General features: G+C 43.9%; 1 protein-coding gene across 2 annotated transcripts in view; it reads right to left on the bottom strand.

Moving 5' to 3' along the window:
• The window catches only part of LOC126184831 (mucolipin-3-like), a 204,962-nt gene that overhangs the window by 79,871 nt on the left and 108,456 nt on the right, over positions 1 to 16,635 (bottom strand). For both annotated transcript variants that reach the window (XM_049927420.1, XM_049927419.1), the window contains one exon: positions 10,100 to 10,196. In XM_049927420.1, coding sequence (XP_049783377.1) covers positions 10,100 to 10,196 — 97 coding nt within the window. The remainder of the gene's footprint in view (positions 1 to 10,099; positions 10,197 to 16,635) is intronic.

The following is a 16,635-nucleotide window of genomic DNA, read 5'->3' as shown; positions in this document are numbered from 1 at the left end:
TCTCTCTCCCTCACCCCTCCCTCTGTCCATCTCCTATCTCGTCCCCTCTATCCCCCCTCCCTCTACATCCATGAGCCTTGTTTACTGTTACTGCAAGGAAAACATTGAATGGGAATTCACGTCACTTAATGTGAGTGGGGTAAATCAGTTGGGATCACTGGTATGTGAGGTATGAGAGAGCCCTTTTCCAGTTGCTCGAGCTGCAAGAATAGAAGCTTCAATGACAGTATTTCATCATGTTTTAATCTGTGAACAGGTAGGATTATGCAGTCATGAGTGATTCAGGTTCTGCAGTATTGTTTTAATTATAAGTCAGTAAATACAACTTTCCTGCTTTCTGGTAAAACAGACTGCAAGGAAGAAGAAGAAACAGCATAGTGTCGCATACACAGTTTTTGTTTAAAATTATATACAAGGGTAAAGAATATAATTATAGGGAAGAAAAAAATTTGTCTAATGGTTTAAATGTCCTACGACTGTAGTTAAAACTGATGGTGATAAAGAAAACTTAACTACATATTTTCACAACACAGTACAGCATTTTCTTTCTCACACTTGGTTTTAACAGAAAACCTGTAAATTATTTAAAAGAATATACAGTCTATGTCTGTCTAAATATTTCTCAGAGTACTGTGTAAAAAATTTGAAGTAAATTGTTCAAGAACTTTGGGATTTTTGGTAATAGGTTAAATGTCGTCTTGTCTTTATATAGTAGTAGAGGTTACCAACATAAGAATTTTTGAGAAACTTCCAGAACTGATAAATACTAAATAAAAAATACGTCAGGGTGGTAAAATTTGAGCCAGTGACCTGCAGCACAGAAAAAACAGTAAATATTTGCAATACTGTAAGTAGGGATGTGATCTTGGCACATTTACCTTAATCACCAAAAGCAAGCTGTACAGTTTTCCATTAGTATCACCTAGGTTATCCCATCACTAAATAAAACTCAAAGAACCATAATGGAATTAAGATGATGTAACCTGCACTTATATTAAAGTGTATCCCACTGAGATTATTATCTGTACCATTCCACTGGCTGTCCAGCAATAGTGCTGAACCTACATGCTGCTTCATGTCTGGAAGCCATCAAATGAAGATGTGCTGAAAAGTAATGCATCTGACTTTATTATGTGAAAACTGTTAAAACTTCTTAAATAAACCAAAAATTTTTAACATTCTACATCTTTATTCTTTATGTCTACATATTTTCAGCCATCTTCCACTAGATGGCACCAAATCGTATTGTGTAACAGGGTGATTGTAATGCAAGTACGCCAGGGCACGAGAATCAGTGTGCTGTAATCAAGTTTCGAATGCAAAGAGTTTGTAGAGACATAGAGCACCCTTTCCTTCAGCACAACAATGCCGGACCATGCACAAGTGCTGCGACATCTGTAACACTGTTAGTTTCTTTGTTTTGTTTTAGGGCGCAAAAACAGCTAGGGTCATATGCGCTCATTTCAAAGACAAAGAGAGGAGTTAAAAACAATTATATGTCAATCCCAATCGATGGAAGAGAAGACAACTAAAAACAGGGATGTGGAGAAAAGTCCATAAAATATGCAGTAGAGAAACGGAGGTCCAGAACTAAAAAATTAATCACCTTCGCCATATTGCTATGATAGATAAAAAGTAAAATGCGGTCAACAGACTGCGCGTCATTCTTTAAAATGGCCAGTAAGCCAGAAGGAAAAAACAAACGAGAACTTAAGTGGTTAAAAAGAAGGGCATTTTGTCAGGAAATGGCGGACAGTCACAAGTTGAGAGTAATGTGCACAAAGTGATGGGGGAGCACCACATAATACATGGTGATGGCTAAAAAGGCAGTGCCCAGTATACAACCAAGTTAAAATTATCTCCTCACAGTGAGAGGGCCAAGAGGAGGTCATCCAAGCTGCTGGGAGATGTTTAATAGCCCAGAGCTTATTCCCATGAAGGGAGGACCAGTGGTGATGACAAAGTGACACCACCTGCTGACACACAGCAATACAGAGATCATCGGAGGGAATTTAAGAACTAGTGGGTTGAGGTACGAGGACTGCAGCCATGGCAGCAACATCAGCAGCCTCTTTCCCTGTCAGAGCAACATGACCAGGAACCCACATAAACATCAGTGGCTCCATCAAGAGAGAAAAGTGACAGCTTTCCTGGACCTGTTGCACTAAGGGATGGGTGGTGTACAGCACACAGAGGCTTTGAAGGGCACTAAGAGAGTTGAGTAGATGATGCAATTGAAAAGCCTGTGTCACTGGATGTACCGCATGGCATGATAAGGGGCTCAGAGCTCTGCTGTAAATACTGAGCAGTGTTGTGGAAGTCAACATCGAAAAACATCAGTGCCAACGATGAAGGCACACCTGCCGCCACGGTCAGTCCGAGAGCCGCCAATGTACACAAAGGTACTGTAGCAAAGTTCCACGCGAATGTCGTGAAACTGAAGGCGATAGAGCGAGGCTGGAGTAGTGTTCTTAGGAAGCGAATGAAGGTCAAGCCGAACACAGGCCGCCAAACGAAGCGAAGGTGGTGATGGGTTCACACCGATCGGGAAAGTTGCAGGTTGCTTGAAGTTAAGCAGCTGGAGCAAGAGCTGAAAGCGAACTCCAGAAGGTAACAGAAGAAGAACACGCCCTGTACTAGCGATCAAAGGAGTCATTGAAGGAGGCAGCATAAGATGGGCACCCACGCATGACAAACGGCATCTTCTGAGGAGAAAGTCACAGTGGTAGGATAGCGGTAGTTCGGCAGCTTCTGTGAACGGACTCTCAATTGGGCTAGTGTAAAAGGAACCAATGGCCAAATGGATGCCATGATGGTGGATAATATTGAGACAGCATAAGAGGGACAGATGTGTGAACGAAACAACCAGTCTAGTTTTGAATGGACAAGGGACAGATACAAAAAGAGGAGGGTGGTCCTATCCGCTCCCCGGGAAGAATCACTGAGGACACTGTATAGCAGGCAGCCACATAAGACACATGGGAGGACCAAGAAAGCTTCCTATCAAGCATGAACCCCAGGAAATTCATAGCTTTAAGGAATTGAAGAGCAACAGGCCCAAATGTAAACACGGTGCAAGAGACTAATTGCACTGCCAGAAATTCATACAAACGGTTTTTTCACTGAAAAAACAAAAGCCATTGTCAATGCACCATGAGTAAAGATGATCGAGACATCGCCGAAGATGCCGCTCAAGGAGACAAGTCCATGGAATCGTCAACGAAAAGGCAGCCGGATATGCCAGGCAGGAGATAGGCCATTATAAGGTTAATGACGATACCAAAGAGGATGACGCTCAGGACGCAACCATGAGGCACACCGCTTTCCTAGAGAAAAGTGTCTGACAAGGCAGAACCCACATGTAACTTGAAAACTTGGTCTTTTAAAAATTCCTGAAGAAAATGGGGCAGGCGGCCATGGAAGCCACACACAGAGTGTACGGAGGATACCAGTCCTCCAGCAGGTGTCATAGGCTTTCTCCAAATTGAGAAAAACAGCTACAGTCTGGGATTTCCACAGAAAATCATTCATGACACGGGTGGACAAAGTGATGAGATGGTTAACTGCAAAATGGGGTGCTTGAAATCCTCACTGTGCTGTGGTCAGTAAATTACAAGGCTTGAGCCACCGTACCAGCCAGGCACGAATCATACATTCCATCACCTTGCAAACACAGCTGGTGAGAAATGGGGCAATAGCTAAAAAGGTTTTTGTCCTTACCTGGCTTACGTATGAGTATAACAGTGGCCTAAATCTGGGAAATAAGCCCTCTGCCCAAATGCGGTTGTAGATATTTAGCAAAACATGCTTGCCTGCAATGTGCTGCAACATCTGAATATGAACAGTGGCTGGCCCTGGGGCAGAGGATCGGAATGAAGTGAGAGCATGGTCTAGCTCCCTCATAGTGTAGATGGCCTTGTCACACTCATTATTCTGAGAAGATAAATGTATCACCAGAGCCTCCTGCACTCACTTCCGATGGAGGAAGGCAGGGCGATAGTGGGAGGAGCTCAAAATCTCCGCAAAATGGCAGCCCAAGGTGTTGGAGATAGCAATAGGGTCCACAATGACATCATACGCTACTGTCAGGCAGGAAATTGGGGAATGGATCTTCATACCAGAGAGCTGTCGCAAGTTGGCCCACACAACGGAAGAAGGAGTGGAACTGTTAAAAGAACTAGTGAATAAAATACAGCTAGCTTCTTTGCTATCCCAAAGAATGCGATGAGACTGCGTACGCAACTGTTTATGATGAATGCAGTTTGCCATTGAAGGATGACAGGTAAGAAAGTGGAGAGTGTGTCTCCGCGTGCAAATTGCACCATGGCAAAACCTCAGTTGACTATGGGACCGGGGCATGGCGTGGTAAAGGAGTAGTGTGACGAATGAAACATTCTCTGGTGGTAATGATACAGTTCGTAAGATATTCTACCTGGTCATCACAACTAGAGAAATGATGTTCATCGAAGGATGCCAGAGAGGAGTAAAGCCTCTGGCAGTCGGCCTTAGAAAGCTGCCATTTGAGTATGCACGTATGTGGAGTAGGAGTCAGAAAATGGAGAGCACATGGGAAATGGTCACTTGGGTATGTGTCAGAGAGACTGGACCACTTGATGCTATGGGCAACCTAGGCAGTGTAGAAGGATAGGTTCAAATGGGGAAAGGCGTGAGTGCAGTCTGAAAAGAATGTGGGAGCTCCCATGTTAAGGCAGATGAGGTCAAGGTGAATGTGGTCAAGGTGATTGAGGTCAGCCAGACAGGTTCTGGGAGAACCCCAAAGGGGATGGTGAGCATTAAAGTCACCAAGTAGTAGAAAGGCGTGAGGTAGCTGCCCAATAACTTGGAGGAAGTCTGCCCTGCTTACACTGAATGACAGAGGGATGTAAAGACTACAAAGGGAAAAGGTCAAGTGAGGAAGGAAAAGGAAAATTGCAACAGCTTGAAGGTGGGTAGTCAGGGAGGTGGGTTGAGCATGAACATCATCCCGTATGAGCAGATGGAATTCCATCCTCGAGGGGGAGGATCTCAAAATGAACCGGGAAGAGATGCAAGAGCTCAAAGCAGTCATAAGGAAACTATTTTGTTTCCTGAAGGCAGAGAACAAGTGGATGCTGCAATTGTAAGAGCAGCTGTAAATCCTCTTTGTTGGATCAATGGCTGCAAACATTCCATTGGAGGAGAGTCATGATGAGGAAAAAATGATGGGCTGTCACCTTGGCAGCTGCCAAGTGCCAGCCTTTGAAGACTCGCTGCTAGAGGGCACAGAGGCAGGAGGATCCTGCTCCGTGAGGTCTACAGAAGCGTCGGCATTCATCAGCTATTGGCCTGCAAAGTCCAGGCTGAAAAGCAGTTGGTGGTGTGCACCGGTGACACAAAGGTCGGACAGGTGAGGGTATCATGTGGCGACAGCATCAAAAAGGATCTCCAAGTTGGAAAAGGGGATGACCATTTGCCTTCATTTGACTTCTTCAAGCCTTTTTGGTTCACATAGGAAGACTCTGATGTTGGTTGGCTGGAGGGACATACTATCTTTTCCCGCCTGCCAATTGTGTAGCTGGTGATATTGCCCCTTAAGGCGAAAGTCTGGTGGCTTGTTGCACAGCTGGAGGAGGAGACGGTGATGCTACCATGACACTGGGCAATTTCACAACTGCAGTGCTGGATTTGGGGTCGCATGTCTGCGTGGTCCTGTCCTTCATGGAGTGAGATGTAGCAAGAACAGTACTGTATGTGCCAAATGGTAGAATGTACAGCTTCCGACTGGCAAACAACTTGCGAGTGACAGGGTAAGGCACTTTTTCTTTCACCCGGATCTCCTGGACAACCTCATGATTGAGACACATGGGACAATTGTGGGAGGAGGTGGCATGGTCACCATTGCAGTTGATTCAGCACAGAGAAGGAGGCGGACTACTGCCCTTGTGAGCATCCCTACCACAGGGTTACACATTTGGCTGGGTGTCGACAGGACTCGACAGTGTGGTTGTAACAATGACACTGGTAGCAGTGCATTGGGATGGAATATATGGTTGGACTGTGATAACTTCATAACCTACTTTAATCTTTGATGGAAGAACCACTCTATCACAAGTGAGAAAGAGAGACTGTGTGGTTGCTAAGGAGCCATCTACACTACTGGCCATTACAATTGCTACACCAAGAAGAAATGCAGATGATACACCGGTATTCATTGGACAAATATATTATACTAGAACTGACAAGTGATTACATTTTCCACAATTTGGGTGCATAGATCCTGAGAAATCAGTACCCAGAACAACCACCTCTGGCCGTAATAACGGCCTTGATATGCCTGGGCATTGAGTCAAACAGAGCTTGGATGGCGAGTACAGGTACAGCTGCCCATGCAGCTTCAACACGATACCACAGTTCCTCAAGAGTAGTGACTGGCGTATTGTGACAAGCCAGTTGCTCGGTCACCATTGACCAGACGTTTTCAATTGGTGAGAGATCTGGAGGATGTGCTGGCCAGGGCAGCAGTCGAACATTTTCTGTATCCAGAAAGGCCCATTCAGGACCTGCAACATGCAGTCGTGCATTATCCTGCTGAAATGTAGGGTTTCACAGGGATCTAATGAAGGGTAGAGTGACGGGTCATAACACATCTGAAATGTAACATCCACTGTTCAAAGTGCTGCCAACGCGAACAAGAGGTGGCCGAGACGTGTAACCAATGGCACCCCATACCATCACGCCGGGTGATATGCCAGTATGGCGATGACGAATACACGCTTCCAATGTGCATTCACCGTGATGTCGCCAAACACGGACGCGACCATCATGGTGCTATAAACAGAACCTGGATTCATGCGAAAAAATAATGTTTTGCCATTCGTGCACCCAGGTTCATCGTTGAGTACACCATCGCAGGCGCTCCTGTCTGATGCAGCGTCAAGGGTAACCGCATCCATGGTCTCCGAGCTGATAGTCCATGCTGCTGCAAACGTCGTTGAACTGTTCGTGCAGATGGTTGTTGTCTTGCAAACGTCCCCATCTGTTGACTCAGGGATCGAGACGTAGCTGCACGATCCGTTACAGCCATGCGGATAAGATGCCTGTCATCTCGATTGCTAGTGATACGAGGCTGTTAGGATCCAGCACGGCGTTCCGTATTACCCTCCTGAACCCACCGATTCCATATTCTGCTAACAGTCATTGGAATCTGACCAACGCAAGCAGCTATGTCGCGATCCGATAAACCGCAATTGCAATAGGCTACAATCCGACCTTTATCAATTTCACCAGGCAACGCCAGTCAGCTGCTGTTTGTGTATGAGAAATAAGTTGGAAACTTTCCTCATGTCAGCACGTTGTAGGTGTTGCCACTGGCGCCAACCTTGTGTGAATGCTGTGGAAAGCTAATCATTTGCATATCACAGTATCTTCTTCCTGTCAGTTAAATTTCACATCTGCAGCATGTCATCTTTGTGGTGTAGCAATTTTAATGGCCAGTAGTGTACTTTTTCTTCACCCGATGGATGGCAATGACACCCTGATCAGAGAGGTATGTTTGGATTTCTGCCTCAGTCAGACCATCAAGCAGCCTACTGTAAATGAAACCACAGGAAGAATTCAGCATTCGAAGGGCCTTGACACGAATAGGACAGCCACGGAGGAGTGAACCTGCAAACAGTTGTGCTTGAGAATCAGAAGTAATCTCCAAAAGCACAGTGCCATTGCATGAAAGAAAGCAGGATTTCACAGAGCCAGCAATTGCATCAACACCTTTCTGAATAATAAACGGATTTACCATAGCATAGGACTGACTGTCTTCAGTACTTGAAACCACGAGGAACCTTGGTGCAGCAGCAAGGGTCTTTGAAATGTTAGCCTCATTCCATTTATGTTTCATAGCTACTGACTGTGAAGATGACTGGCACATTGTGAGAAAATCCCTCACGATTGTCAGCGTCTCTGACGGTGCACTCCTAACTGGGGTCCCCCTTCAGAAAGGGGCTCACTTGCTTTAGGTGATTGTTCACACATCAGGTCACAACTCCCAAACACATGACAGAGGTACCAATTAGCAATTTGGGAAGGTAGCAGCTCAGGTAATCACTCCTCCCTGGGCCTCGCCTGTACCAGGGGGTGCGTGTGAACACCACCTGTTGACATGGGGCTGGGAACTATGTGATACCCCATCACCTGTTATGCATCACATGTATGGGCCGACCTTCAGGAGTGCACAGGGAGGAAGAAGAGAAAGAGGATGCCAAAGTGGAGGAAGGATAGGAGAAGGTGAATAAGAAATAAAGAAGGAATGAAAAACAGTAGAAAGTATTCTGATACTGACTACCGGAAATGCAGAATACATTTACAAAAATTGTCCAAACATTTTCCCCAAGGGAGGGGAGGAAGAACTGCAAGAGGATAGACATGCAGCATGGAAGGGAAAAGATGCTGCAATGGCTGGGGCCCCGTGGTAGCCAAGCACAAGTCTGCTGAAGAGCGGTGAGCCCCCCTGGGGGTAATACTGTTGTATTCACTATTATTCATCACCCTTCATACAGTCTTGACTTGGCCCATCCTATTTTCAGCTGTTTCCAAAACTTAAATAACACTTCACTTTCAATAGTGATGGAGCAGTGCAATTAGAGGTGAGGTTGTGACTCCACCAACATAGACAAACATTCAACAGTAATGGTATCAACTAAGTGGTTTCTCACTGGGAGAAATGTATACATCTCCAGCGTGACTGTATTGAGAAATAAATATGTAGGCGTTTAAAATAAAGATGCGGAATGTTGGTAATGTTCGTTTTATTTAAAAATCTAAGTTTTTACATACATAATTTGGATGGATTACTTTTCAGCATGCCCTCATATAATCAAAATATTACGTAGCAATCTCACTTTATAATGAATTAGTGTATTTACACTACTATGCCCCCCCCCCCCTTCTCCCCCAAAATAAACTTTATTTCTTGAAGTTTGTAAGATGGGTGGTTACGACTTGACATCAATTGCTATGTGCTCTGTATGCTCTTGACATAACGATTTTCTTTATCATTGAATTTACTATTTTATAAGGTGCTCACATAGTGCCTGGCTCCTATATTCTATACCAGGACTAAGCGAGCTCAGAGCTATATGATTTCTTTCTGGTTCTCTGATTTTTTCTTGTCATTGATGTGATCATTATTGTACACTTAACCTATACTAAATACAGTCACATGACACTTTTTCCAGAAAGTAAATCAGATGGACGCACAATCCAAATTCTTCCATAATCATCCCTTTATGTCTGCCTTCTTGTCCTTACCATACAACTACAGGATGTTACCATAAAAACATAGCTGTTCATTTTTACCACAGCCACTGCCCTTCTACCATCCTATGCAAGAAACCAGGGTTTGATTTCATGAGCAGAAATCAAGTGTACAAACTTCATACCTGTTTCAAACTTAATTGAAGGTTTTCTAATACATCAGGGATAAACAAAAGTCATTTTCTAACATGTAACATTTCCGCTTCTACCACATTTCTCCAAATGTTCTGTTGTCAGTCTCTACAGAGGCTGTAATTTCTTAGATCAAACAATATTCTTTTCCTTGTTTGTAAAAGATAAATGCACAATAATTTAGACAAAATGTCAGTAAGGATCACATTCAAGGCTGCAGTAGAACATAATATTCTTCTTCGTTGTTTTCTGTTTACTACAGAATGTGAATTTATCTACATGCAGCCTGTGCCTTTTGAAATGCTCACAAACACCATCTTGACAGTACACATACGTAATAAGTTTGGGTAACAATTATTGTTGGACATGTCAATACCTTCCAAACAATCACCAGATTTGTCTTAAGAATTTTCTTGTGAATAAAGTTATTAATTCTTTGCTTTTCTTAATTCTAAGGTTAATAAAACAGGCACACTGTTATCCAAAAGCATAGTAACAATAGGAGCTTACTGGAAAGTGAAGTAACGCATGAAGTGTAAAAACCGAAATAATCAAAGGTGTGATGAAGTAATGGAGACTCTTCTGCTCTCTCAAACCTATCATTGTTAAGAGGGGAAAAAAAAAAAGGCACTGCGTACTTTCAAAACTATGAATTATGGAAGTTTAAATCTTGACTCACCTATATATTCCACATCGCCCTTGCATGATAATCTGACAGCATCAGCATCCAGTGACAAAAGCATTTGACCATCATGATCTCGATTATCGAAGTCTATCTACAACATCAAGAAAAAGCAGAAAACAAACTCTGAAGGAGAACTATATTGTGAGAAAAAACCATGATACTTCATAACATGTATTATGCACAAACTTTTTCAGTGGAGGAAACAGTTTCTTAAAAGAACATTAAACTATAATTTAAATGACAATCACTTTCACCAGCAACTGTACTAGACAATATACTTCCCACAATTGCAATTTTGACTTTTAATTCATTTTAAAATAGTTAAGTTATACCCAATAACAAAACACTGAAGTTAAACATTTCACAAAAAGCTTACGCCATTTCATAACACTTCCATGAAATAATCTGGATTCATAAAAAATTTGTAAATTTATGGTAAGATCTTATGGGACCAAACTGCTTAGGTCATCGGTCCCTAGACTTACATACTACTTAAACTAACTTACACTGTGGACAAAACACACACGCACATGGCCAAGGAAGGACTTGAACCTCCGATGGCGTGAGCCGTGTGGACCGTGACAAGACACCTCAGACCGCGTGGCTGCCCTGCGCAGTCTGGATTGACAACTGAGAAAAAATACTGACATACTGAAAACACAGCAGTCGTTCACCTGTATAAAGCATCAGCATACAATACCTCATTACAAGAACATACCATAAAACAAATAGAAAAATAAAGCATTCCCACTTTCCCAGTTATCCAGTTCTACAAGATTTACTTTCCTACTAATGTTTACATCAGCTATGGGCACATAAGCAATATTGTCAATTATCACTACAGATTGTTTCATAGAAGTGGTGTAAAATGTGTGTGCTTTTTACATATGGAATGATTAATTTTACTGTTTAAAATCGGTTGCATTTTAATCACGTGCAAACGACTTAAAAGTTGAAATTGCAATTGTGAAAATTATAACCAATAATACACAATGGTGAATGCGTCATTTAAAAAATTCAACAAGACTAATCCTGAAACAATAAATTTGTTATTAAATAACAAATCATGTAAATGGACACAACAGAAAAATTTACATTTCAACCATTAAAATCTAATTAAATAAAAAAATAACCACCGCTTAACTTACAGATAAGTCAGGTTATAATGACACATCATCAATAATTTCCAAATACAGTGTACTACTTAACATGAGTTTTACATATACTTTTGATGTTTAATGAATCTTACCTAAAGGTGTCAATTTTATTAAAATGTTCATCAGTAACTCTTGGAACTGGCCATCATCATAAACCCAGTTCCGTCACCTTTCAGGAAATGAATGAATACTTTAACAATACTTTAACAATAATTCATATGTTGAAGACTTTCTGCTTTTATTTTAAACTCTACTATAACTTACCATGATATTTTCCTCATTTGAATGGTTAATCAACACCATCTCTCAGTGATGATGCAGCAAGATAATGATGGAAAGGATTAGCTACAGCTTGTTCAAGAGATAGTTCTGTTATTTGCATGAATCAATTAAGAACTATATGTGATTGTGGACTTTCTGGTATATTCAAATGATAAAATCTTCTCAGGCCATCAGCCAAGTGTTGGTGTCATCTTGTTACAATGCTGTAGTGAGTTTCTAATCTCATTATCTTCAGGCGACATGTTGGATGGAATGTTCTGCATATCTACACAGCTGCTGGACCACTGATCTCTTCCAAGGGTGGGTCCATCACATCTCCTGAAGCAAAGGCCATGGCAATGGTGATGGTGAGGGAATGCAGCACCACATAATATGTAGAACACAGCATCCCAACACTTCGCCTGAAGCTGGGGGGCACAAAAATCATTGAAATATTTGGACAATACAACGTTACCACTTGGCTGATCAGCTGCAAAGATTTTATGATTAAGAATTACATTGGAAAACTACAAGAGCTGCATTTAAAGCTAGTTTTTGCTGACACAAACTTCATTCTGCCATAAATAATATGCTCAAAGACACTGGTGGTAAAACTAGTTTTTGAAGTTACATCTACATTTATACTCCGCAAGCCCACCAAACGGTTTGTGGCGGAGGGCACTTTACATGCCACTGTCATTACCTCTTTTCTGTTCCAGTCGCGTATGGTTCGCGGAAAGAACGACAGCCAACTTGCCAGGGCATGAGCAGATGCGCTCAAGATCACAAGATACGGCCACCAGCTCTGCAGTGAAAACATTGCACCAATCTGACACGGAGTGGTGTTCAATATGTCCTCCATGGACATATGCAAATCCTACGTGACTATCAGCCATCAAGCGGTGGTGTGAACCACTTCATGGGCCCAGTACATGTCAAGAATCAAAAGGGAGTGATAGCGGAGAGCAGCACTGTTAACGGAGTCCTCAGGGCCATGTGAATGGTCCAAAAGAATCTGCGGCCTAGGTGTACACCCATGGACGTGTACGTGGTTAGTTGGTTGATTGATTTAAAACGGAGGGGGGGGGGGGGGGGGGGCAACTGAGAGGATATAGGTCCCTTGTTCGCAGTAAAACAATTACACAAGGCACAAGGGAAGAAGGAAAGAAAAGGAGATGCACAGCCCTGACTTGGGCTGCCGAAGCAGAAGATGAACCGCTGTGGGTGGCAAAAGGAGACTATGATTCGGATGCACAGGAGAACTAAGAACATGTGCAACGTAACTGGCCAGCACTTTTACACGCCTAACCTGCAATGGAGGGACTCCGGTCGCAACAAGGACACTGGTCACCGGACTAGTCCTAAAAGCCCCTGTTGCTAGGAAAATGCCACAGTGGTGCACTGGGTCAAGTAAATGCAACACTGTGGTATCACTGAATCATAAGCCAGACTCCCAGAGTCGAGACAGGATTGAACAAGGGCTCTGTAGAGCTGCAGCAGTGTAGAGCAATCTGCACCCCAGTTGGTGTTACTCAGGTAGTGGAGGGGCATTGAGGTGCTGCCAGTACTTCTGCTTAAGTTGACGAAGGCGAGGAAGCCAAGTCGATCGAGCCTCGAAAACCAATTCCCAAGAATCGAAATGTCTCCACTACAGTGAGTGGATCATCATTAAGGTACAGCTCTGGTTCTGTATGAATGGTGTGATGCTGACAGAAATGCATGACACCTGGAAGCCGTGGGATAGAGCCCATGACTGCACCTTGTGAATGGCTGCCTCTAGGCACTGCCTAACAACACCAGTACTGGAGTAGCAACAGAAAATGGCAGAATATCGGGGGGGGGGGGGGGGGGGGGGGCAGCGGTGAGTGGGAGGGTGGGGTGGCAGGGGTGAGTGGGGTGGCAGGGGTGAGTGGGGGGTGGGCAGGGGTGAGTGTGGGGGGGGGGGGGGGGGGGGAATCTATGGGGAGGCACAGACTTGGACACAGAAAGTACGGAGCGACAGGAAGTTTTGGATAAAAATTGAGAGCGGGTCCAGAGACCCCACTCATACAAATGTGGCAAGGCTATGATGTTACCAAGTCTAGTCGTATTTTTTTTACTTAAGTCAAAGACGACGGCAACCAGATGTTGGTGTCTGGAAAAGGCTATTTGGATGGCAGAATCGAGTAACACAAGATTATCAGTGGTAAAGCGACCCTGGTGGAAGCCACCCTGACATCGAGCCAGTAGGCCATGTGACTCCAGGACCCAACCCAACCGCCAACACACCATACGTTTCAGCAGCTTACAAAGGAAGTTTGTGAGGCTGATGGGCCGGTAACTATACACATCAAGCCTGTTTTGACCAGGTTTGAGCACCGGAATGATGGTGCTCTCCCGCCATTGTGATGGAAAGACGCCATCGCACCATTAAAACAAGATAGAAGCTATCCTTTCACTTCAGAGCACAAGTAACAGGACATGGCATAATGAATCTCATCAGGTGCTGGAGCAGTGTGTCTAGCCACAGAGCTTATTCCCCATACCACATGAGAATGGAAGGTTGTACACTTCCTCACCTTGTCTGGATGACTCAGTGACACCAAAAAACTGTTCAGCTAAAATCTGAGCCATGTCTTTAGGCGCATCCACCAAGACCCCATTTCTTGACAAGGCCATATGGGGACATGTACTGCTCTAGCTTGAAATACATGGTACTGATTCCTGAACTTGAGCAGTGGAAGTGGATTTATTAATGGAAGCCGTGAATTTCTACCAGGAAGCCCTCTCCCATTCTTTTATCACTCGCCTCTTATGTGCGCTCGCAGTTCTGAAGACATGAAGGTTTTTCTGTAGTTGGATGGTGTTTGAAGTTCCACAGAGTGGTTCGCCTGGCTCTGATTACCAAGCAACAGTTGCCATTCCATCTAGGTACAGGTCGTTGTTTGAGGTGGTTGGTAGACCGGTGTATGGCAGCCTGTTGGATCTCAAGTGATACAGGCCTCCACTTCCTGTGCACAATCCTTTTGCTCAAAAATAGCCTGTGAACTGTACAGCAACAAATTTGCCCTTTGAATCACCCAACTTCATGATCTGCTATTGACCACGGTCTGAGTTGGCAGATAGATCGAAGCAGGTAACCGTGCCTTTACAGATATTAATGGTGTTATGCAACTCAGCCTCGACTGGATAATCACCTCAGTCTTTATATCCCAGAAGCTTAGATACTTGGTCTGAATTAGAAGTGTTTCATTACAAAGTCGTTGAACAGTTTTTAAGGATCCAGCAATACCCTCCAATGCATTGTGAATATAGCACGGGGAGACCTTCTCGAAGGTTCCTCCCATTCTCTTAATTACAATGAAAGTGTTATGGCACATTTGTGTCCTGTTACTATTATTCTGAGATTACTGCTCAGGAAGACTGACCGATCGACCTCTCTTTGATGAGTAGGTGTAGACACTACCTGACGATAGAATTGTCCCGTCACGAGTAGTTGTTTGACGAGACCTTCTACAGGGATCCCACGAGATGCTAGAGAAACAAACGTCGAACCAGGCAGAGCTCTGGATGCCTAAGCAAGCCTTATACAACTGGGGAGGGGGGCAGGTGCCCCAGAGGTTGCCCACTAGAGACTGTTTTACCTCAACAGCCATTCACCTCATCAGCCCGTAGCACATTTTGAGGTTGAGGGGCTTTTTGTAGAGGTGTGTACCTTCCTCGCAATACAGGTGGTGAAGCCAAGGACCCCGTTCTCCGAAACTAAAGATACACCACTGCAGGACAGCATGGTGGTTGCTGAAGCATGCCTGGAGCTTACAGTAACAGAGGACTGGCAGTGCTTACCAGTCCCCAGCTCAGGAACCTGGGGTCGTCAAGCCTGTACACAGGAAATAAATACTGAGCCCCTAGATTCTTCACACAACCCGTACCATCTGGATGCTTCCCCCCAGCACCAGTTTTTTCTGTACCACACAAATGGGAGTTATCTTGCAATACAACCTTCATTACCAGAATTGTCACGGCCTCAGTCTCTGCTAACACACTGCTTCTACAGCCATTAGTGAACAATCCACCCCCCCCCCCCCCCTCCTGTCACCACCACCCAATGAACATCTTCACATCATCGTCATTGTGATCACATAACTCACCAGCTCCAGTGCCTGTGTGACATTCCTACATTCCCATCCCATACACGTGCTGCCTCCCCATCCTGCATTCCTATCCCACACATCAGCTGCCTCCCACACCACCAGCTACCCTTTCCATACCCCTCTTCCTGCTTCCCACCTATCACATAACACCACCACCACCACCACCACCACCACCACCACCACCACCACCACCACCACCACCCCTCTACCCACCCTACCCAACACCACCTCAGCCAAACCTACTTGCCCAACTGCAATCCCAGCATTGTGTATTCAGCCAGTACAATGTAGCTATCTGAATGCTAACAAGTTTTCATTCTTTTTGATGTGGCTGTCAATGACTCAATACTTCTATTATACAATGAGGTCTCCTTTACTCCATAATACTCTCCATTTTTCTGTTAAGATGACTGTTAGCACAGTGTTGATACTCCTAATGACATGTTTCCATTAGGAGTTTGAAATTAAACAATGAAAAACATTTTGTTGCTACAAGGAACTACCGAAATAAACGTCCACCCAGACAGAGCCCTTCTTGGCTGGTAATCCTCATACAACTGGAGCCAGCAGATACCACCGAGGTTGCCCAGTAGCCATCCACACTACAGCATGTAGCACACCTTCATGTGCAGACTTTTTTCAAGTTGAGGTTTGAACAATTCTCATAGTTCAGACAACTGAGCCAGTACCCTTACTCTCCATAACACACAATCTCCCACTGTCAACCCCAACAGTGGTCACTGAAGTATGTTCAGAGTTTACAATAACTGAGGACCAGTGGCACTGTAATTGGTGCAACTGGAAAAAATAAGACCAAATGAAAATAGTTGTCAGGTTATTAATTCATGTGCAAAAACCCAGGACTTCATTACTCAACACCAGGAAGTTAAATACTTTAATTAATTCCTTTCTCTGATGCTATTCAATTGGTTTTTTTTAAATTTTGCTTTAGGTTGTAAAAACAACTAGGGTCATACGC

Source organism: Schistocerca cancellata, chromosome 4, assembly GCF_023864275.1.
Source record: "Schistocerca cancellata isolate TAMUIC-IGC-003103 chromosome 4, iqSchCanc2.1, whole genome shotgun sequence".
Taxonomy (NCBI): Eukaryota; Metazoa; Arthropoda; class Insecta; order Orthoptera; family Acrididae; genus Schistocerca; species Schistocerca cancellata.
The sequence above is the reverse complement of the archived record's forward strand: the minus strand, read 5'-3'. Positions and strand labels throughout refer to the sequence as shown.